The sequence below is a fragment of the Macaca fascicularis genome, chromosome 15, assembly GCF_037993035.2.
Source record: "Macaca fascicularis isolate 582-1 chromosome 15, T2T-MFA8v1.1".
Classification (NCBI taxonomy): domain Eukaryota; kingdom Metazoa; phylum Chordata; class Mammalia; order Primates; family Cercopithecidae; genus Macaca; species Macaca fascicularis.
The window spans coordinates 57808176-57831650 of NC_088389.1; the positions used below are offsets into that span (position 1 = coordinate 57808176).

The following is a 23475-nucleotide window of genomic DNA, read 5'->3' on the forward strand; positions in this document are numbered from 1 at the left end:
GTGATCCACCTGCTTTGGCCTCCCAAAGTGCTGGGATTACAGGCATGAGCCACTGTGCCTGGCTGCTATTTCTTAATATTCAAAGGTGCTTGTCCAGTGAGAATGCAAAATTATGCCATCCTAAGTAATATTGGTTTCATTTTTTTCATGCAAAATCTGAAGTAATATTCTCTCCTGGCTGATTTTGTTTTTTGTTAGCCAGTTTTGACAGTGTTCTCAACAGGGTAGTCTCTCAGTTCAAGTTACAACCTAATTCTTTTTTTGTTGTTGGTGGTGTGTCAATTAATTTATTAACTTGATATTTTCATTTTATTTTGAATTCTCTTCATGTTCTTCCTATCTCTAGGGACTATATCTTTTATAGTTATTTAACTTATTTCTCTCATGGCTTTGTTTGACTCTGGTCACAATGCTAGGGTCATGCCAATGACATCCTCATTTTATTACCCATAGTGCCTGGTACTGTGTTTACTTACAGGTCTTGAAATCTTACATTTATTTTAGGTTTTCAGCTTGCTTTTATCTCTCAGGGTCTGTATGGTGACTTGTAAGTTCTCAGGGAAAGCTCAGCTTCTTATGGGTATGGTAGCACATGTAAATTTCTTGGTATGATACTTGGGGAGAGTTCAGGTGGTCTCCTATTTGTGAAAGAGAAGATTATATTAGAGTAGTTATGGCAGACCAGTTTTCTGCAAAGAACAGTGGAGAATGGAATTTAGAAACCAACATGTGGAATTTAGGTGTGCTTATTGCTGTTGGGTGTTGCTTCTCCCGTATCCTCTTACTGGACATAAAGTCATCATTCAACACCACAGAGTTTATTCTAGTTATATCCTGTTTCTTTTTTGTACCTGCTTTCTCTGATAGAAACCTGGCTCCAGTTATACTTAATATATTTACTTGATCAGCTTCTCTGTAATTAGTCTTTCTTTGCTCCCACCCCTCTCATCTCACTCCATTTGGACTCTGGTTCTTGCAGGCTGTCTACTCTGGGCCATCTCAGCACTCCCGCCAAATCCAGTGCCAAAGTTTACCTAGTTTGGCCCCACCCGTTGGCTTTAGAACTGAATCGTTTAGGGCAGCAAGGGGAGGCAGAAGGGAAGTGATGAAGTGGTTATTATTGAAGGTGCACTTTTCAAATGTGGTTTACCTTTGATTAATAAAAATATTCACCATGTTTGTTTTGAAGTAGGAAGATGGCCTTGGAAATGATTTTTTTCTGATTGTTACTTATAGGTATAAAAGAAAAAGTTACCAAATAAATTATCTGGGTAGTATCTATAAGAAACTTTACAGAGAAATAATGTATAGATCTGTTGATCCCTGCCCCCACTCTCAAATCTGTAAATAACAAAGTACAAAAAGTCTTGATTTTTCAGGGCTAGATGACAGCTCTCTTGAACTTAATTGACTGATCTCTTCCTAGAGTGATATTCTTCCTTTCCCCATTCTTGTTTTTTTCATGTGATGTTTTTACATATTTCATTTTTGATAGTATACTGTATCAGATTCTGGGAGTTTGTGCTGTGACTGGTATCTGTGAAGGACAGTACTGTTCTTGACTCCTCTTGTTTATCTGAGAACTTAGGAAATTAAAAATACTAGGGGTTTTACTTCTAACTCTACTTTTTGTGCAGATTTCTTTTTTACCTTTAGAGAATAGGAGGCAGTGTCATGAATAAATTGAACAGGATATTTGTATTTTCTGGGTCATAAATATTTTTCTGTGATACATTTCTCTATCAGGTGGGCAAAAAAAGCTTTTGTTAGCCCTTTGTTCATATCACTCAGATCTTTCTGTTGTAGCACTCAATAGAAATACAGTATGCCCTTACTTACTATCCTCAGTAGGTTCTTTAGGAAACGGAAATGACATATACACTAGGTCCTTGAATAACATATTTTTTGGAGACAGTGTCTCACTCTGTCATCCAGGCTACAGTGCAGTGGCACCATCATGGCTTACTGCAGCCTCAACCACTTGGGCTCAGGCGATCCTCCTGTCTCAACCTTCCGAGTAACTGGTACCACAAGCACGTGCTACCACATCTGGCCCAACTTTTTTTTTTTTCTTCTAGATGAGGTACCACTATGTTGACCAGGCTGGTTTCAAACTCCTGGGCTCAAGCAGTCCTCCTACCTTGGCCTCCCAAAGTGCTAGAATTACAGTCATGAGCCACCAGGCTGGCTGAAAAACTTTTTTTAATAATGTTGATTGGGGGGAAAAATGATTGCATTATACATTGTTTTGCTTAAAGTCATAGCTTACAAGAACCTGCTAAAGTTGTTAAGTGAGGACTTACTGTACAGTCTCCATGTTGGTAGATTGTAAGCCACTTGAGGGGTATGAGAAAGAAGAGAAGGTTTCTCATTCTTTTATTCCTGTGCATGGCACCTAATAGGGGCTAGCTCAGTAGTCAATAAATGATTAGTAGATGAATTATTTGGAAAATTAGGCCAAATATTAAGGTCTATTTGTTTGATCTTTGACATTTACATCTTCAGAGTAATTTGTTACATGTTTCCTATAAATATGTAGAGCAAGTAAGTATTAAAAGAATCTGTTGCTGGGCACAGTGGCTCACACCTGTAATCCTAGCACTTTGGGAGTCTTGAGGTAGGTGGGTTGCTTGAATCCAGGAGTTTAAGGTGAGCCTGGGCAAAATGGTGAAACCCCATCTCTGCTAAGAATACAAAAATTAGCTGGGCGTGGTGGTGTGCACCTGTAGTCCCAGCTACTTGGGAGGCTGAGGCCAGAGGATTGCTTGAGCCAGGTCATGGGGGTTGCAGTGAGCTGAGATTGCATCACTACACTCCAGCCTGGGTGACAGAGTGAAACTCTGTCTCAGAGAAAAAAAAAAAAAAAATCTGTTGAACTTGTTTCTGACCTAAAATGTTCTGATTTGGTTACTGGTTTTCTCCTTTTCTGACAGGCAGTTTTTCACAGTTTATTGGTTATTCCTGCCCGAAGTCAGAACTTTGACATCCTGCAAAGTGCCATCAGTAAGCATTTGGTAAGTATCCTTCAACTTTTTCTCTTAAGAATGAACACAAGATGCATTGGTTAGAATAGAGTTTACCATAGCCCCAGAAATAGTGTATCTGGAATTCTAAGCTTAATGATACCATAGCCTCTTGCAGCATGATGCATTGGCAAGAACTGAGGAATCTTGGTATTTTTCCTGGCTGTTATTAATTTAATTCTGAGTGACCTTGGGAACAGTCTCTTCTTAGGACCTCACTTTTCTAAATCAGTGAAATAAGGGACCTGAAAATTAAACTTCAAATCCTTTCCAACTTCTGTAATTCGCATGTACTTTGCCTCAGTGTATTGAGAATTCAACATCTAGACTGGAGTCTGGGTTCCACCTAGAAGGTTTGGGGTCCAAAGTAGGCACATTATCTAACCTGGCACAAGGTGTGGTCCCTGGAAGCTGTAGACTCAACCCTGAGACTGGCCTGTTACTTGATACTGGATGTCTCATTTCCATTGGTATTAAATCCACATTAGATATACCTCTGTAGTTGCTTTTAACTTCCTCCAGTGTTTACACTCTTTATCTTTGGCTTTTTATTGTAATGTATAATAGTACAAAGCAGGGCTCCCAAATTATATCTTTGAGAAACATACTTGTTTGGATAAAATACAGGCATATCCAGACTCCTTTTTCTCTTTTAAAATGTTATTTCCCTTGAGTTGGAAGAGAGTGCTGCTTTGAATTCCTGGTACCTTCTCCCTGCTGTCAAACTTGCAATCCTTATCCCTGTGTCATCAACAATGCCCACTTTTTTTTTCTCTACCTCCACTCCGGAGAATTAGACTCTCCTTTGACTACATTCATTATTCTAGTAAAAGATCGATATGCCAGACAGTCTTGGCCACTATTTTCACACAGCCTGTGGAGGAGGTTAAGACATCAGAGTTTGCAGACTTTCTAAAATCATTACCCAACAGTAGTCTCCAGGAGATTGAAACCATGTATATATACAGTAACAAGTTAGATTGTACTTTAATGACAATGCATACAGTACATTCTAGATGAATTAACAAACCCTAATGACCTTTACTGGGTTTCTTGGCAGTGAAGCAGTCAAACGTTAACTATAGTAATATCTTTTACTGACTCCAGTAGAGGTATGTTTATTCATGTCTGAATGACTAAATCAAAGTGCAGAGGAAGGCTAATTTTAAAATGAGCTATTTATACATTTAATTACCTGGCATAGGAGTGGTGCCACATGCAAGTTTTCCAGCCTGAATAATTAAAAAATTTTTAAGTGTGATTGTTGGTACTCAGATTTTGAGTACATGAAATAATCCCTTTAAATAGTAATTTCTAACCAGCAGTAGACATTTTATAGAAAATTCAGAAGACTTTGTCGTGAAGGGCAGACAGTGGATTGGGTTAATAGCACTTCTTGTGTTTGCATGTTTTCAGAGTCATTTAATTTAGAGATTAAATTCTCAAAGAAAAACGGGACCTTAAGGTGTGGCAGGTGGTATGTGTTAGGTATATATTAGTTTTCAGTAGAAATGATGTACAGTTAATCATGAATTAACAGGTTTTGGTTTTATTTGCAGGAGGGGGGCTGTTTTGAAGAGGTAATTAATCTTGTTTTTCTCTGCTTAGGTTGGGTTGACTGTAATTCCTGACAGCACGGCTGGCTGTGTTTTTGGTGTTATCTGTAAGCTCCTGGATCATACTTGTGTAGTTAGTGAGACTCTACTGCCATTTCTGGCTTCTTGTTGCTACAGTCTTCTTTATTTTCTGCTCACTATAGAGAAGGGGGAAGCAGAACATCTAAGAAAAAGGTAATTATTTTTTATTCTTCAACCTTAATTTTCCTACTGTTCTCCCTCCCCCAACCAAATAATAATAGAGACAGTTAAAGATAATTAGGTTATACAAATACCTTAAAGTCTCTTTAAGAGAGTTTGTGTCAGCCTGGCTAGCTTTTTCTTTGTTCCTTCATGAATCCCCTTTGTGTTGTCGTGAAAATTTTTAGTTTTTTGTTTTTTTCCCCTTTAAGTTACAAATTTGAAAAGTTAGATGGCATTATAAAATTTTTTGTGAGGTTTCTTTTATTAACATTGCTGTAAGTCTAGCAAGAAAAATAATTCTACCCTTAGGAGGATGGGCTATTAGTACAAACCTTTGTATTTTGTTTTGAGCTTCATTAGAGCTAGCCAGAGTGGGAATTTTAAAATCTTGGATTTAAGGAAATGTTTCTAAGATGCTAGTGTTTTTAATTAGTACTTTTGCTCATGTATAATATTCAGGCTAGAGCTTTTAGCATAGTTGGGAAGATTTTACTTTCATTTTAAAAAGTATTTTTTGCTTGTATTCTTATTGGTGTGCCCATTAAAAGTTCATTGTAGAAGGTTTTAAAACCTGCTAACAGGTTGGCAAATATTCTGTCACCTGCTGTTAATGTTTTGATGTGTGCCTTTTGGCCTTTTTTGAACTTTTAAATGACATGAAAATACATATACTGAATGTATTAAAAACATGTATGTAGTTTAAAAGGTAATTATAAACTGAGCCTCCATTTAACCAACCCCAAGGTTCCGATATAGAATATCATCAGCACATATACTGTTAATGTACCCTGTACAGTTAAATGTCTTTTACGTACCCCTCTGCCCCAGATCACTTTGGTGTTGATCAACTTCATTACCTTTATAAAAAAAGGTTTTATGTGCATTTTTTAACAGTATCATATTTGTTTTGCATTATTTGTGGATTTTTTGTAATGGGAATTACACTGCATGTATTTTTTGTGATTTGATTCTCTCAGCATTGCTTTTGAGATTGGTTGAAGTTGATTCATTTAGCTGTATTTCATTCATTTTTATTTCTGCATACCAGGGTTCAGCAAACTTCTTTCTATAAAGGGTCAGTTAGTAAATTTTTTTTTTTTACTAATTTTACTAATGGTTTTGCAGACCATTAAGGTCTCTGTCATGGCTACTCAACACTACCATGGTAGTGTGAAAGCATCAATCGATAATATGTAAATAAATAAGTATGATTGTGTTCCAGTAAAACTATTTACAAATACTTGTCATGGGCTGGATTTGGCCTGTGGCCATAGTTTGCTCAGTCTGCTCTGTAGTATTCTGTTACATGCATGTACCATAACTTAGCCATTTTATTGTCAGCATTCAAATTTTTTCCAGTAAGAGTATGTGTATGGAAAAAATTTTGTATTTCACTTTAAATATACTATAAAATTTATGCATGACATAAATTTGATGATAGTTTTCTTATACATCATCAAACTTTAGGTCTGACAGGTCAAGAAAAGGCTTTATAAGTAGCAAGGAACTTCTCAGGGTTCTAGAGATTTTATAAGATCCCCACTTAATGAAATGTGTGTATTGCTATTTGTTATTTCCTGTCACTTGATATGGCTCCTAAAACAACTTCATGCAAAGTTTCAAAGATCTATTACAGTCTCTTATAGAGAAACATCCTTTGACTTCATGTGGCTGGAATGAACAAAATTAAGTGTGTGTAATACTTGTTTGCCTGTTTAAAATGCCCAGTTTTACAGGTGTTCTATACTGGGTACTGGAAAGGTTGACATTACTAGGATATTAGGCACAGTTGGCAGCCAAAGTCTTAGGTACTAAAATTCCCATTTGGGTTATTTCTTCCCCACTGGAGAAGGTGTTTATAAGATTACAAAATGATGAGAGTGCTGGTCAAATTACTGGGGAGCCTTTGATTTCACAAATGCCGGCCAGAAAGTTAGGTTTGACCAAGTTGAGTTGTTTAGTACTGTGTCTGCTGTGCCTTGAAGATACTGTTCTATTGTCTCCTTGCCTCAGTGTTACTAATGAAAAATCTGCTATTAGTCTGAGCCCTCTTAGTTTGTAGGCAGTAATCTTATAGGTAGTAATCTATATTTTTACTGTTTTCTCTTCATCTTCGGTGTGTTGCAGATCAGGATGTGTCCTAGTGTAGGTTTGTTATTTATCCTGCCCGAGACATAGTGTGCTTCCATAATACAAAGATTCAATTTTTTTTCTTCAAGTCTGGAAAGTTGTTATTAATTTCTAACCATCTTCCCCCATTGTTTCTATTTTCTTGTAAAAACTCCTTTTAAACATAGGAAGCTTTTATTCTGTCTTCTTTATCTCTTAAAAATCTTTTAATTTGCTAATTCTTTTACTTAATCCTCCTACTGAGATTTTATTTCATCAATTATTGTTTTGTTTTCTTTTGGATTTGTTTCTGTTTTGGATTTTCATTTGGTATTTTGTCATTCTTGCTTCTTGGTTTACTGGTGTTTCTTTAAAGTTCTTGTTAGTTCCATTAGCTCCTTTTTTCTCCGGTGTGGGCATTCTCCCATATTTTAGGGAGCAAGTTGAACAGACTTGTATATTTTGGGCTGCAAGACTCTTTTCCCTAAGGTGTCTTTTGTGGGAGTTCTGTGGAGGTTTGTAGACTTCCCTGTAGGATAGTTTGACATTTGCGTTTTCCTGGCTTCCCATTTTATGCAAGGATCATAGTTCAAACTCCTTGCCTTCCATACCTGGGTTTTGAAGCCTCAGCTTCCAGTACTCTTGACTGTTGAAAATCCTAGCCCTAGAATCCCACATACAGTTTTGTATGACTGGGTATCTTTATATGAATTTTGTTATAGTTTCTGTCACCTAGAGGTTTCACCCATCTGGCCTTGAGGTTGGCTATCTTTTTTTTAAAGGTCTGTGGTTATTTGAAATCCACTCAAATTAAGAAAAGTAGAAAATGAAAATATTGATTATTATAGGAGTAACTTGTAAAACTCAAGGGCTAGGAATTAGAAATTTAGCAACAGACAAAGCAGCTTACTCTATTTTTCTTCTAGTTTGTGTAGTCTGTATCTCTGTGCCTTTGCGTTATCTACGTCTGCAGTCCGGCTTTCTCTTTTTTTTTTTTTTTGCCCAGGCTGGAGTGCAGTGGCCGGATCTCAGCTCACTGCAAGCTCCGCCTCCCGGGTTTACGCCATTCTCCTGCCTCAGCCTCCCGAGTAGCTGGGACTACAGGCGCCCGCCACCTCGCCCGGCTAGTTTTTTGTATTTTTTTTTTTTTATTAGAGACGGGGTTTCACCGTGTTAGCCAGGATGGTCTCGATCTCCTGACCTCGTGATCCGCCCGTCTCGGCCTCCCAAAGTGCTGGGATTACAGGCTTGAGCCACTGCGCCTGGCCCGGCTTTCTCTTTTCTCCTTGCACATGACTGTCCCAGCTGGGCTCTGCATAAGAGTATCTATTTGGCCTAGAATGGATTCACTATTCACCATAGATGGAATTACCATATGTGGAGTCAGGGAAATTGGTTATATGGTGAAAGGGCTGCTCCCTCTAGACCTGGAGGTAGTGAGGTTCTCTCAGAAAGATTTGGGAACTAGGAGGATTATACGCTCCTGGTAAAGAAGCTGCAACAAAGTCAGAGCCTTTCATAGTCAGTGGACTCTAGGTCCATATGAATATTGCACTATCTAATTAACACTTGTAGAATGTGGTTAGGCTAGCTGCAGGGTCACCTGTCTCTACCATAAACATTTTGCTCTATAAAGATACCAAGAGAATGATGTTCATTGTTCTTGATTTGGCTCTTAGCCTAAATGTTAGTGAAAAACACCAGGTTTACTGAAATGTGGAGAGTTTCTCTTGTTCTTCAGTTTAATTAGGTCCCACCTTTTTTTTTTTTTTTTTTGCAATTGCTTTTGAGGACTTAGTAATGAATTCTTAATCTTTCTTGAGTTAATTTTTTTTTTTTGAGACAGAGTCTTGCTCTTTTGCTAGGATCTTGGCTCACTGCAACCTCCGCCTCCCGGGTTCAAGAATTCTCCTGCCTCAGCCTCCCAAGTAGCTGGGACTATAGGCGCATGCCACTATGCCCAGCTAATTTTGTATCTTTAGTAGAGACAGGGTTTCTCCATGTTGGCCAGGATGGTCTCTATCTCTTGACCTCGTGATCCACCTGCCTCAGCCTCCCAAAGTGCTGGGATTACAGGTGTGAGCCACCATGCCTGGCCAAGTTAATTTTTTGTATATGATGAAAGATAGGGATCCATTTTTATTCTTCTACAAAAGGATAGCCAGTTGTCCCAGCACCATTTATTGAATAGGGAATCCTTGCCCTTTTGCTTGTTTTTGTCACCTGAGTTGAAGATGAGATAGTTGTAGGTATGTGGCTTTATTTCTGGGTTCTCTTTTCTGTTCCACTGGTCTATGTGTTTGTTGTTTTCTACCATTACCATGCTGTTTTAGTTACTGTAGCCTTGTAGTATAGTGTGAAGTCAGGTGGTTTTTGCTTAGGATTGCTTTGGCCATTCTGACTCTTGTTTTGGTCCCATATGAATTTTAGAATATTTTTTTCTAATTGTGTGAAGAATGATGTTGGTAGTTTGATAGGAATACAGTTGAAACTGGAGATTGCTTTGAGCAGTGTGGCCATTTTAACAATACTGATTATTCCAATTCATGAGCATGCAATGTTTTTTCATTTATCTGTGTCATCTATGATTTCTCTCAGCAGTGTTCTGTAGTCTTTCTTGTAGAGATCTTTCACCTCCTTGGTTAGATGTATTCCTAGGTATTTCGTGTGTGTGTTGGGGGGGGCTATTGTAAATAAGATTGCATTCTTGATTTGCCTCTCGGCTTAAATGTTATTGGAAAACATGTTTCTTAAAGGGACATTTCAGTTTGGGGGGATATGGAAAGTGGGGGCTTTTCCTGTGTGCATTTGCTCACTGACTCATTTCTGTCTCTGTTATTTTAGGGACAAGCTGTGGGGGGTCTGTGTCTCCATCCTGGCTCTCTTGCCTCGAGTCCTCAGGTTGATGCTGCAGAGCCTGCGGGTGAACAGAGTTGGGCCTGAGGAGCTGCCTGTTGTGGGCCAGCTGCTTCGACTGCTGCTTCAGCACGCACCCCTCAGGACTCATATGCTGACCAATGCGATCTTGGTGCAGCAGATCATCAAGAATATCACGGTAAGAAGCGTGGTACCGGAGGCTTTGCAATATTAGCATAAGAATGAATTTATGACAGGGGCATGGGAGGGAAGTGTGTTTTGAGGGAGGAAAGAGATCCCATATATTGAGTCCAGGAATTAATCCCAGTGTTGTAATTTCTCAGGGTCTCCTGTGCTGTCCAGCACCTGACTGTGACTTAACGGGGGTGTGTGTCTTTTATTCCAGAACTGGTAATAAAAGTCTTAAAATAATCAAACTAAATGAAGGTGACAAAGCTTAGTTTAGTTTGAAAAGGTAAGGGCATCAGAGTCATTCCTACCTAGACTGTAATACAGACTCTATTAATGAACTGTGACAGCTGGGCAAGTTGTTTTCTTTCTTTCTTACCTATCCAAGCTTGTTTTCCTATCTATAAAAATGGAAATAATGCCAACTTTATTGTGTTTTGGTGATCATTAAAGGAGATAACCAAAGTAAATTTTTTAGTATACCTGACATTTGTAAAGTGTTCAGTAAATGTTGTCATTAAGGAAATTAGCAGGAATAAACTTCAGGCCAATTTCTAGTCACTTAGTTCACTGGAAAGTAAGAAAATCAGAAGTAGTTGCAGACTTCAGCTTTGTCTAATGGTTGGCTCTCTGCCTTCAGCTGTGTCTGTTTGGCGGGGACAGCTCTGTTATTTAGGATTTCTTTGGTGATTTTAGTTTGGGGGGGTTAAAAAGGTGTTTTGTATAGTTTGATTTGCAGGTTGTCCCTTGAGATTTGTAGTAATACTTTGAAGTAATAGTGCTTTTACATGCATATAACACAGGTGCTCATTAGAATTTTCTCAGTAGCCTTTGTAGGGGTAATGGAAGTGGCAGTGGAATAATTCAGAAATAGTGAAGGGAAGAAAATCAAGAGCTTGGATTATTCCCAGACTGGAGAATCAGCCCATTTCTGTAAAGAAGAGATTGACAGAAATTGTTGGTTGGCCCTGTAGAGTTATTCTCAGTTGGCATTGGGGTAAAGATCATGAGACACTAGAATGGCAAGAGGGGGAGGCAAGGGTGAAGGGACGGTTGGTGGTGAAATTTCATTAGTCTCTAGCATGTGCAGGAGGGAACACACTCAACAAGAAACCGTTGGCATTTGAGGATATAACTAGGAATTTCCACCGCCTGTGGTAATGCCCGATTAATAGTTCCCTGTTTCCTGGAAGACTTCCTATGGTAATTTGTAGACGGGGATGCAGTTGCCACAGCTCTGGGAAATTGTGTTTGGGTGTGAAAAATACTGTCAGGTAGCATAGAGATTTGGGTACAATTCTCAAATTACTCTTGTTTTTCTCTCCAGACATTGAAGAGTGGAAGTGTTCAGGAACAGTGGCTCACAGACTTACATTACTGCTTCAACGTGTATATCACTGGGCATCCCCAAGGGCCCAGCGCACTGGCTACAGTGTATTGAAGAGGCCGTGGTACCTCCTGTTTGAAGTTGTTTATTCACGTCTATCTTATTTTGAAGAAAGACTGATGTAATAGATCTTTTGTCATTAAAGCTGAACTTTTAAAGAAGTTTATGAACCTTCTTTGCACTGATGTAGGAAAACAATGCTTGGGAGTTCCTATTAATGTGTATGCTGGCTTCCCGGACTAGCACACAATACATGGTCACACGCGTTGTGCATTGTGCATTTCATGGGAGCGAAATATTTACAAAACAGAGAGTGATCCTGTGGTACCTTCTGTTATGTACCAAGAAATTGGCTAAATCTTTGTAATCCCATCTAGGCAGACCTCATTCTTTGTGTTTTCGTGATCACAAAAACGATGACTTATAGTAATTAGCACACTAAAAACCAAGGTAGTTAACTTAAGCGAACACTTCATTGCCTGTCTCTTTAGCACAGAAGTGGCACTGATGTGTAGAAAATGAAAGCAACCCCCAAAATACTTGTGAGTAAAATATATCACTGTTTATGCCTACTGTCTATATTCCCACAGCAGCTTTCCCCTTAAACAATGTGAAAGAGTCCATGATCACTGGATTTTATTTAAAGCAGGTGTTCTTAGAATGCTAGGATGTGTGCCGTTTCATTCTTCCCTGCCAACAGGAATGGCATTTTAAGAAGATTGCTCACTTCTGCAAGTTGGTCAGAAAATACAAGTAGAACATTGAAGCCTGAGTTGGCACCTTGCTGCATGAACAGTCTGGTCTGTAAACCCTACCTGACAGAATCCTTGATACTGTAATATGGCTGTTGGTATTCAGCACTGAGAAAGCCATTCAGAGAAGACGTGGCGGCAACTTGTGGCCTTGAGAGGCTAACGTAGGAACTGTAAAATGTAAGGAATCACCAGAATGTATCTATGGTCTTTTGTACAATTTCTAAATGCAAACAGTGGGTCATGATTCTGATCTAAAATTTAAACCTGATTAATTTTGAAGTAACAGTGGGATGTGAATGTGGTGTGTGTGATAAGTTTGTTGCATTAGATTCCAGGAAAGTAGTGAGAGGAAGGCTGCTGTGGGACAGGCTTCCTATCTCATTTAGGTTCATCTCTTGAGTCAGGAAGCCAGTACCAGCTAGCTGGCAGAAATCCCAACCCAGCAGCCTTAGTTTGCCTTAGATTTTACTATTAATTATGAATTTTCATTTCCAACCATACAGACTGTGGTGAAAGCAGACACCCGGGCACTTTGCACAGACATAGTCTATGCAGGTCCTTTCAGTGCAGGCTACATTGATTGACAAAACAATGCTGTGTAAGAGCAGAAAGGAAACATTCTGACATTTTCTTTGAGTTAACACATTTTTAGGTGAATAAGCCTTCAGGTACAGATATTAAAGTTTTCCCAAAGTGTAAAAGATTATCAGCAGAAAATTTGAACTCTGCACTAGCTATGCCAGCTCACCCGAACACAGTCTTCCTCCTTAGGCAGTCAAGGTTTTGTTTTGTTTTTTGGCTGAGTAGCTGATTGCAGGTTATAAGAAAAGTTCTTTGATCTTCCACTGTTATCAAGGAGATGTATGCACTGTAGGTTGCTCACTGTTAAAAACAAATACCAGATAGATATTAAGGTTATTAATTTTAAGGCTGAAGGGAACAGTTCATTGGTGTTGAGGAAGAAGGACTTAGGTTTAGGCCATCCCTGGGATGATGGGCCAGTTTACTGTAGAGGCAGGATGAATTAATATAATAGCTTTATATTTTCTGCAGTCTCAAGATATGGGACATCTCTTCAAGGGAGACTTGACTAAGAGAGAGCAGGCACTTGGGGAGCTGATACCGGAAGCTCAGTCTTCAGTCTGCCTGAAATAACAAATATATTCTCTCTGTGTCTCTCACATAACACATTACATAAACACGTAACCTCTTTTAACTCTCCTATTATACTTTGAATAGTCTGTTCTAGGAAGTAGGTTAGGAAATATTCAGATCCTCATGAATGATAAGCTGATGGGAATATCAAACTTAAAATGGATTTTTGAGGCCTTTTTATGACTTTGAATTAACAAATGTATAGGATGCCACAGTCAGAAAACGTTAGTGATATACTTTGACAAATGATACTGAGGCCCCATATGGTTGAGAGACCTTGCTGAAGATATTGCTATATTTTGCTTCTAACTTTTTCTGGAGCATATAAGCAAATACATTAAAAGTTTAGTAGTTTTAAAAAGTAGCAAACGGATGTCTCAATTTTTCTCTCTTGGTTTTATAATTTCCACAAAATTATTTTAATGTGAACTATTGTTTTTGGCTGTCTTCACTATATCTTGAATGGAGTTGTCATCTGTGTACCCCTCTGTAGGTGAGCAAGAATAAACTGGATTTATACAGGGGGTACCAATACTAATAATCACAGTTATTCCATTCACTGGAATGGAATTTTAAAGGGAGTTGTTTTCTTTTATTGTTAAAGAGATAGGCCCAGGTGTGTGTGTGTATCAGTAAAAGGCTCTGCTGAGATTCTTGGTGGGTGGTTTGCAAGGCTGGGTGTAGAAGACTGAAGTGAGCAGGGATTGTTTTGCTGCCTCCCAAATACATGTGGAGAAACAGCCAAAGGAGGCTGGCATTTTGCTATATCCACCTTTTTGTTTCTTCCTAAGTGGTAAAGGCACTACTAAAACCTCTTGGGGGTCTCTCTCCAAGTTGGAGGGTGACAGCAATAATATTAACTGGTTAATGCTTAATGTTGGTGGGCTTGAACCTAACAAAACCGTGTGTTCTCCCAAATTTGGGGTTAGAAAAAGATCATTTTATCCTTGTCTGATTTTAAACCAGTCAAAAATATGTGTAGGACAAATAAGTTGCTTGTTCATATGAAGTCCTATGAAACCATTAAGTTTTGATTTGAATTGATTTACTCTGTCCCTTCTGAGTCCCTTAACTAAAAAACTTATATGCTGCTAAACACCATTTTAAAAGATTTCTGGTAGTCTTGGATTTGTTTTTCTCTTAAGACAGTGAAAAATGATCCAGTTATCTAATTTATGCTAGTATTTGATTGTTTAAATGCCACTTCTCTGGTAGTGATATCTGAGAATTCTGTTTTTGAAATGATTCTTCAATTTGCTCAGGTATAACGAAAGGGTGTTTTTTGGTTGTTTTTAAACAGACTGTAGGCCTTGATGGCTTTCAAAGTTTCTAACTACCCCACCCACCACTCCCTGATCAGTCTGTCTGTATTACCTGAGTTGTCCAACTCTTATTAAAGATTTGGCAGTAATTACTCTGTCCCCCCACCTCCAGGTTTTTGCCCCCCATCAAAAACTAAATGAATGTTAAAGTTCATGCTGACAGTCATTGTTCACCTTCCCAGCTGCACTCTGTTCCTCCAGGATGACTGTGTGGATCGGGGAGGCAGCGGGGAGCGTGTTGCCATAGCCACCTATGAGAAACACTGGACCTGGCATTAGCTGCTGACAGCAATGAACTTATCACCCATATTTGATGCTGGCGTGAAAGAGGGGGCACTAAGTAAAACTCTTGTCTTGCGGCTGAAAAGAAAGTTCCCTGAGCTTCTCTAGTATGAGGGAAATCACGCACAGCTGAGCCTGGGCTGTACATGCTCTCAGTGTCCTCTTCATGGTGTTCTTCCCATCTTGGAGAAGGAAACGGGGGATCATAAGGATTATAAAGGATTCCCAAGGTATTCCTTTGAAAAATGACAGTATTTTCATTTATTTTCTCCTTTATGTGAAAAACTGTATAAAAGTGATCAATAATAGCTACCATTTATTGTTTCTATTGGAGTTAATGTTAATAATAGCTTTTAGTTGTGAAAATAATTTGCCTCTTAGGGAGACAGATGTTGGCTACAGTAATAATCCCATGAAATCAAATGACCATTGGAAAACCCTGGCCATCTCTGTGCTAATGTCTTCTGTCTTTGGGGATGAAATGAAGGAAAACGCTTCCCCATGTTCTCCCCCACCGTCTGCTTTGCAGTGACTGCCTTACCTGAGTTGAGACGCAACACGGAAGAGGCTTTTACAGATCTTGTAGGATGATGTATTTTCCCTTCTTGAGAACAACCTGAAATGAACCAATAACTGTTACTTTTCTTTGGCCAGGGATAGCTTTGGCCTGACCAACTTCTGAATTCCTTATTGTGGTAAAGGCTTGAGCTTGCAGGTGTGTGTCAAGATAAGTTAGGTATGGTGTGGAACCATGTAGGCCCAGGGCAAAGTTCTGAGATTTTGCTGAATGAATGTTAAAGTTCATGCTGTAGGAGATCGTTCTAAAGGTGCCCTTGCTTATCTTTTTTTCTCTCTTTTTTTTTCTTTTTTTGAGACAGAGTCTCTCTGCTGCCCAGGCTGGAGTGCAGTGGTACGATCTCGGCTCACTGCAAGCTCCGCCTACCGGCTTCATGCAATTCTCCTGCCTCAGCCTCCTGAGTAGCTGGGACTACAGGCGCCCGCCACTGCGCCCGGCTAATTTGTTTGTATTTTTAGTAGAGACGGGGTTTCACCGTGGTCTTGATCTCCTGACCTCGTGATCCGCCCGCCTCCGCCTCCCAAAGTGCTGGGATTACAGGCGTGAGCCACCGCGCCCGGCCATCTTTTTTCTCTTGAGCCAGCAAGGCTTCTTGAACTCCACTGGGTCTACTTGGATGGGCTCTTTGCAGAGCTGAAAATATTTCGATTTGTAGAAGTTAATCTGCTGAACAAATACTTACTGTAGTGCATGGGTGTTGAGCATTCTCATAGTGGGCAACCCTATAACATCTTAGCATAGGAAAAGTCAGGGTCTAGCTAAGTCTTGAATGCTCCAAATGGGTAATGCAAGGGGGAGACTCAAGCAGGGGTCTGGAGAGGTTTAAACAGTAAAGCTTGAGGGTGCTCTGGGCTGAGATGCTAGAACGCCTCATGAAACCAAACAATTCTGACCCAGTATCACTGGGAGGCAGGCACAAAATGGTGCTGTTCTCTTGGTGCTTGAAAAATGTTAGGTTGGTGCAAAATTAATTGCAGTTTTGACCATTTTGAATTATACAGTTAATTTTCCACCAACCTAATTTATCTGAATGGAAGTTTACCCAATGTAATTAAATCCCAATTCAGATTCTGATGTGACACTCTGGGGGTACTTGTGAACTACAAAGTAGGCAGAAGGACAGTTACCATAGATTTGCTTAAGCACTGAGTGCTTAGTGGACTTTGTGCCTGAGGTGCCCTTGGATGGACTCTTGGGGGTCTTGCTTACTGCAGTAGTTTGGGGGAGTTTTAGTTCTAGTTCCTTCCTCCAAATCTGGAGGAGTAATGCTGTACACTCTTGCCTCCATCTGTCCACATCTCCAGCTCCAAGCTGCTTCGTGTGTCGAAGGTGGGACAGGTGCTTCCTGAGCTGGTAGCTGGTGGGGTCAGAGGAGAGGAGAGGCTTTAAGATTACAGTACTGAGAAAACTAAATTTCCTTAAGGTTCCTAGAAACTATAGTACTAGTATTTGCTGAATTCCTGGTAGGTTCTTTCAAGCTCCCATTCCTAATTTCGGCGGCAGCATGTTGAATGTGGAATTCTTTTTCCATCATCAAACACCTCCTGAACTAGGATTCAATCATGATTCCTTGCCTTCAAGGAGCTCACAGACTAGTGGGACAGGCTGCTGTGTAAAGAGGGACGTGTGGCATGAGAGTACCATGCAAGAGCAAGGAGCTGGTTGTGCAAACAGATGCAGGACTGACTGATGGATTGGTAAGGTTTCACAAGGCTAATGTTTGTGTTGGATTTTAAAAGATGAATAGGAGCTTACCAGACAGAGAAGGGCATTCTATGCAGCAGAACTGGCATCAGCAGAGATACGGGCATTTGTGCCAGAAAGTAACACATGTGTTGGAAGCACTGTGTATTTGGTGAGGAAAGGGGGCTTTAGAGTGATAAAGGTATGAGCTGCATTTTACTAAGATAAGTCTGTTGGAGGTGGGTTTGGAGTGGGTGAGGGATGGGGGATGATGGCTGTATTGACATCTAGGGTTTATTTGATGCTTTCTATCCTACATGCACTCCCAAACTTACTCAGCACAACTATTTTGAGGCCTCCAAAGGAAAGCTGCAGCAATGTTTATTATCTGTAACATGTCTTTATTCCCAGTGAGCCTATAGGTAGCTGCAGAGAGCAACAGGCTTCATGTCTGATTTTACAGTGATTCCATTTGGGCTGCACCAAATGGGAAGTAATCTTTTTCCTAAGTCTGCTAAAAGCTCCTTGCAGTGCGTGGTGCAGCCCCTCCCTCCTTCCCCAAAGGCTGATTTCAGTCAGCCTACATGACTCTTCCTTCTTTCCTGGAGAGTAACACCATGGCATCCCTCTACTAGAATACCTACCACATTTCCAAAAAGCCAAGTCTAGACAAAAGTATGGCACTACCACTCTATAATTCAGTTTCTCCTGTTTGAAATGCTGTCTTCTATACCTTCTGCTCTTGTGGGCACAGAACTTGTGGGGAAGCCTGGGTAGTGGCTGAAGCTGTTAATGGTGTTAGCCCTCAGTGGGCCCAGCAGCACCTTTCCTGTTCAGCTTGTCCAGGATCCTGTTTCAGTTATTTTATTTATTTATTTTTTTTGAGACGGAGTCTCGCTGTGTCTCCCAGGCTGGAGTGCAGTGGCGTGATCTCGGCTCACTGCAAGCTCCGCCCCCTGGGTTCACGCCATTCTCCCGACTCAGCCTCCCAAGTAGCTGGGACTACAGGCGCCCGCTACCACGCCCGGCTAATTTTTTTGTATTTTTAGTAGAGACGGGGTTTCACCGTGTTAGCCAGGATAGTCTCGATCTCCTGACCTCGTGATCCACCTGCCTCGGCCTCCCAAAGTGCTGGGATTACAGGCTTGAGCCACCACGCCCGGCCTTCAGTTCTTTAAAATGTCATCTTACTTGGTTATTAAACTGACAATTTTAAGATCAAGTTTCATTTTCTCAGGACCCAAGGTTCATTTTGCCCCCTCCTTCCCTGCCTGTTTTCCAGCTCCTTTTCTCTATCCTGCACCTGTCCCCTCTAACCAGAGCCTGCACTGAGCACTTCCGTGTCCAGCCCTGACCCCTGCCCCAGCCCTCACTGCTTAGGTTTGCTATCAGACACATTTTCAGGACAGCACTTCAGGCTCTTGTATTTACAATAGAAAAAGTAGTTATAATAGAACTAATAAAAGTGTTTTTACTGTCACCAGACTTGGCTTTCTGCAATGTGCAACAATCCCAGAAGTCCTTTGGGCATCAGAATTGCACAATGGCACATCCAGAGGGAGCCTGTGTAGTTGTCTACCCAGGTGGGCATGTTAGACCATAAGCCCACTGTTCTTGGGGGAATGACTGAAGGCTCATTTGCTACTCTGGTCACTTACTGACAGGACCTGTCAGCTTCTGACTCTTCAAAGGAGTCAAACAGACAGTCGAAGAAGGAGACATTTCAGGTAGGGAGCAGCTGTGAGGTCTGGCGTGGTAAACCTTGCTGGCTTGTTTAGATCCTAGATTTCAACCAAAATACTTAAAAAGTTCATCTGGATGGTAGCCAGTGCATGTACCAGCATAACTGCCCCAACGAGGGGGTGCAATGGCCATTTCCACCTGTGGCTTTAGAGGCCGACTGTCTTGGCTCAAAGCCAGCCCTGGCACTTGCTCTGTAATGTTGGTGAGTTGATGAACCTCTCTGTGCTTCAGTTTCCTCATCTGTGGAACGGGGGTAAGAACAATATCTACCTTGCAGGGTTATTGGTGATGATTACATGAATTAATCCAGGTAAAACTAGTTTGAACAGTGTCTGGCACAAGTGTCCAATAAAAACTACTAGTATGTTAACAATTGGTAATAGTAATATCACCCTTCTCCTGGTTACCCTGATGTGTATGACACTAACCAGGCAGTCTTCTCCATCCTATTTTCAGGCAGAGTGCATGGGGCCCATCTCCACCTCCATTAGCTTGACCACAGCAAAAACTAACTTCACTAATAATGTAAGGGAAAGGCCCTTGGATTTGAGTCAGCCAGAGGTTCAAGTGCTGGATCTGGACAAAAAGGACAAGTCAGTTTTGCCTCTCGTCTGAAAAATGGGGATACTGCTCCCTGTCGTGGTGGCTTCCTGGTGTGGTTGGGAGATCACATGGGGTCAGGCATGGGAGGACTTTGTTAATGGCCAAGAGCTGAAACAGACATGAGGGAGAACACATTGCAAAGCCTGTGCAAGCACAAACCAGATCACCTGGCTCTGGGTTAGGCAGTCTCTGGTATGATGCGAACGGAAGCCTCTCCCTGGACCTCCCAGGAATCCATCTTGTTTTCTCCCTGCCAATGTTAAGGAGAGAACGTCTTCCTTTTTCTCCTGACAGGAACCTTGATATCTGGCACACCTGTGCCCACATTATTTCCTTGCCTTGTCTCCCCATCCGTCTTCCTCTCTCCAGTGATGGTGGCAAAATAACTTCCACCTATCTCTTTTCTTGAGACAGGGTCTCACTCTGTCGCCCAGGCTGGAGTTCTGTGGCATGGTGATGGCTCACTGGCCTTGACTTCCTGGGGTCAAGGGATCCTCCTGCCTCAGCCTCACAAATAGCTAGGACTACAGGTGTATGCCACCATGCCTGGGTAATTTTTGTATTTTTTTGTAGAGACGGGGTTTGGCCATGTTTCCCGGGGTGATCTCGTCTCATAACCCTGGGTTCAAGTGATCCTCCCACCTCGGCCTCCCAAAGTGCTGGAGTTACAGGTCTAAGCCACTGTGCCTGGCCAGCTCCCACCTATTGGTGATGGGTCCAGCTCCTCTCTGGACACTCATCACTGTAAGGCCTAATTTAGATTTAGGCTCTAGTGAGGCTTTCAGCATGAAAGAGATTATGAGACGTGAACATTTGTAGCAAGAAGACCACTCAAGTCCACCCATAATCACCCCCCAGCAGCATTTGTCTCTAGTATATTGGGACACTGTTTCAGGCTTTTAGGACAGCCTTCACCCCCACTCCCAGTGCCTACTATGTATTCTGAGCTTGGTAGATGCTCAGAGAGGTTTACATAATACAGTTTAGTCACTCAATCTATTATATCCAGACCCTGGTTTAGGTTTTTTGAGTATGACTAGTTTCTGGGTAGTAAAGACATAAGAATAAAAATAAAGTATCTCCTATGTGTGGTAATTTAGAATTAATGAAGTGTGCATTATCTCATTCTAGTAACCTGTCGTATTAATAGGACATGTGCAACAATTATTAAATCCTGTTTTACAGATGAAGAAGCAGAGGGTCGGGGGGCCACGAGATTTGCCCAAAGTCACATAACCTGTTTGAGCTTACCTGAATCTGACATTTCATGGTTACAAACCCAGGACTTTTTCCTTTACCCCATGCTGTGCTGGGAGCACTTTCCCATCTTTCTAGGCAAAAATATCTTCCAAATGGTTTACACAATGTAAATTACTAGGATCTTGTGTGAATTTCATGGGTAGGCTCCGTAAAATTGGCCTTATCATGCCACCAAATGGAACTCATTGGGAAAACATCAAAGAGCACAGATGTCATGTTGAGAATACCAGTAACAACCAAAGAACCACAGATATGGCAGCACCCCATTTTCCTACCTTCGCCAGGCACGCTGGATGACTGCCGCTGCCTTGTTCTTTTTGTGAAACAGCTCTTTCCTCCTTCGTTCTCTCTGAATTATCTGCAGTCGGAGCTCTACAGGGAGAAGGTCAATATTCACACTCTGCCCAGAGAGACCAGGTACTGGATCAGTCTCCTTAGATACCTGAAAGTCCTCGGACAGGGTGGATGTCTCCAGCCTCCTAGCTCCTGACCTCAACTCCTCTGTGCTCTGTGGCAAATCTGAATAGAGCCCTCCTGCGAGCTTGGTTTGTGTCACTTTGTTTCTTGGTGTACGATGGTGGGGAGGATTCTGCCCAGCATGGACTGCCTCCCCCCGGGCACTGCCAGGCCGGCTAGAACCAGCCGGGGAGCACCTTCCTCCTTTGAGCTCTTGAGTGCGCCTTTTCTGGGGGGCACATTTGGCCTTGGGTTCTGTGTCATGCCGCCTGCTGGGCTTCCAGTGGCTATCGTGTGGTGGAAGGCTTGCAGCTGCCCGCCTGGAGTCCTCTCCTTTCTCATCAGGCCCAGCCACCCTGATACAGGAGGGCTGCTTCACGAAGCCTTTCCCCTTTGCACACCGCTGATCACCAGCTGTCTCACCTCTGGACTTCTCAACAGAGGGAGCTCCTGGATGCCTGTTTCCATCACTGCCTTCATTGGGTCTGAAGTGGACACAGGCAGATTGGCCTTTAGAATGTTCTCGGGCTGTTTCTTGGGGAAACAAAGAAAAAATATTGTCCAAAACTTGCATAGTAGGATAATTTTGCTAATATGTTCACATAAGATATTCAGACTTAGACTATATCATTACCATAATAGTGGCAAATACGACTAGGAAAAAACTGTTTAACTTCTGTTTCCAGCAATATGGTAGGTTAGATAACCTGAAGCCCTTCTCACCTTAACAAAAATAATGGATATCCTTTGGAAAGCACTGTCATGCCTTTAAGAAAATAAAGGAACTCTGGAGGCCAAAAACAAAGAGAAAATTGAAAATCAAAGCAATTAAGTGTGTGAGCTGATCCAGTGACTGTCTAGGCAGGTAATGGTGGTGGAGTGGGCAACAGATGGTCTTATTAAATATCTGGCTGTATTTTAACATCTACATAAGAACAGAAAATGAGGCCTTGCAGGAAGAAAGTTAACTGGAACAAGACTCCACTTGAAGCCAGCACTCTTGAAGGGATATACCTTTTGGAAATAATCCAGATTTTAAAATCTGCTCTCCAGCACTTGGAGATGACAAGGAAGTTTGTTTCAGCTCAGGTTCTGGATAGGGTAAGGAGTCTCCCATAAGAATTTAAAACCAAAGTCTTCTTCCTCACATGGGCTTGGTATTCATTTATTCTTAATCCATAGGAGACAGTAACATAAAAACTGTTCTCAGGATGGAGATATCCCACGATGCCTCACAGAAGCAAACACAATATTGCTTTAGTGTGACATGCTCTCAACTCAGGCTGCACAAAGGGGTCCTCTGAAAATGACTAACATCTAAAATGAAAAATATGCCAGGCACAGTGGCTCACGCCTGTAATCCTAGCACTTTGGGAGGCCGAGATGGGAATCATGAGGTCAGGAGTTTGAGACCAGCATGGCCAACATGGTGAAACCTTGTCTCTACTAAAAATACAAACATTATCTGGGCATGGTGGTGTGTGCCTATAGTCCCAGCTACTTGGGAGGCTGAGGCAGGAGAATCGCTTGAACCCAGGAGGCATAGGTTGCAGTGAGCTGAGATCGCGCCACTGCACTCCAGCCTGGGTGACAGCAAGACTCTGTCTCAAAGAAAAAAAAAAAAGTCTTACTAAAACAGGCACATAGATTATCCAGATAATGTGTTTTCAGAAACAGACTTTAAAATAACTGTTCTGGCTGGGTGCAGTGGCCCAGCACCTTGGGAGGCTGAGGCAAGAGGATTGCTTGAGCCAAGTCTGAGACAAGCCTGGTAACAGTGAGACCCCACTTCTAAAAATAAAAAAAACAATTATCCAGACATGGTAGTGCATGCCTGTAGTCCCAGCTACTCAGAAGGCTGAGGTGAAAGGTCGCTTGAGCCTGGGAGGTTGAGGGTGCAGTGAGCTGTTTGTGCCACTGCACTCCAGCCTGAGCAACAGAGTGAGACTATGTCTCAGTAATGTAAAATAAAATATTCTTAAGTGCCAAAGAGCTATCTAAACTATGCTACTCTTCATGTAAGAAAGAAAGGGATGGGCCGGGCACGGTGGCTCACGCCTGTAATCCCAGCATTTTGGGAGGCCGTGGCGGGCAGATCCCCTGAGGTCGGGAGTTCGAGACCAGCCTGACCAACATGGAGAAACCCCATCTCTACTAAAAATACAAAAAAACTAGTTGGGCGTGGTGGTGCATGCCTTCATCCCAGTGACTCAGGAGGCTGAGGCAGGAGAATCGCTTGAACCCAGGAGGCGGAGGTTGCGGTGAGCCAAGATCGC

The 23475-nt window shown here is 41.6% G+C and overlaps 2 protein-coding genes across 23 annotated transcripts in view; one reads left to right on the forward strand and one right to left on the reverse strand.

Annotated features, from left to right (window-relative positions):
* The window catches only part of TEX10 (testis expressed 10), a 50731-nt gene extending 39210 nt beyond the window's left edge, over positions 1 to 11521 (forward strand). For all 4 annotated transcript variants that reach the window (XM_065530987.2, XM_065530989.2, XM_005581190.5 and 1 more), the window contains 4 exons: positions 2934 to 3014; positions 4632 to 4813; positions 9776 to 9986; positions 11304 to 11521. In XM_065530987.2, coding sequence (XP_065387059.1) covers positions 2934 to 3014; positions 4632 to 4813; positions 9776 to 9986; positions 11304 to 11417 — 588 coding nt within the window. In that variant the 3' untranslated portion in view covers positions 11418 to 11521. The remainder of the gene's footprint in view (positions 1 to 2933; positions 3015 to 4631; positions 4814 to 9775; positions 9987 to 11303) is intronic.
* Positions 1 to 23475, reverse strand: part of INVS (inversin) — a 238021-nt gene that overhangs the window by 25143 nt on the left and 189403 nt on the right. For 4 of the 19 annotated variants that reach the window (XM_074016964.1, XM_005581182.5, XM_074016958.1 and 1 more), the window contains 4 exons: positions 21019 to 21733; positions 16582 to 16811; positions 15419 to 15493; positions 11983 to 13000 (listed from right to left, as the gene is read on the reverse strand). In XM_074016964.1, the coding sequence (XP_073873065.1) occupies positions 12894 to 13000; positions 15419 to 15493; positions 16582 to 16811; positions 21019 to 21733 (1127 nt within the window). In that variant the 3' untranslated portion in view covers positions 11983 to 12893. Of the gene's footprint in view, positions 1 to 256; positions 639 to 11982; positions 13001 to 15114; positions 15494 to 16581; positions 16812 to 21018; positions 21734 to 23475 lie in introns of those variants that run through there. The other 15 variants (XM_074016965.1, XM_005581183.5, XM_074016966.1 and 12 more) reach the window with 9 other exon arrangements.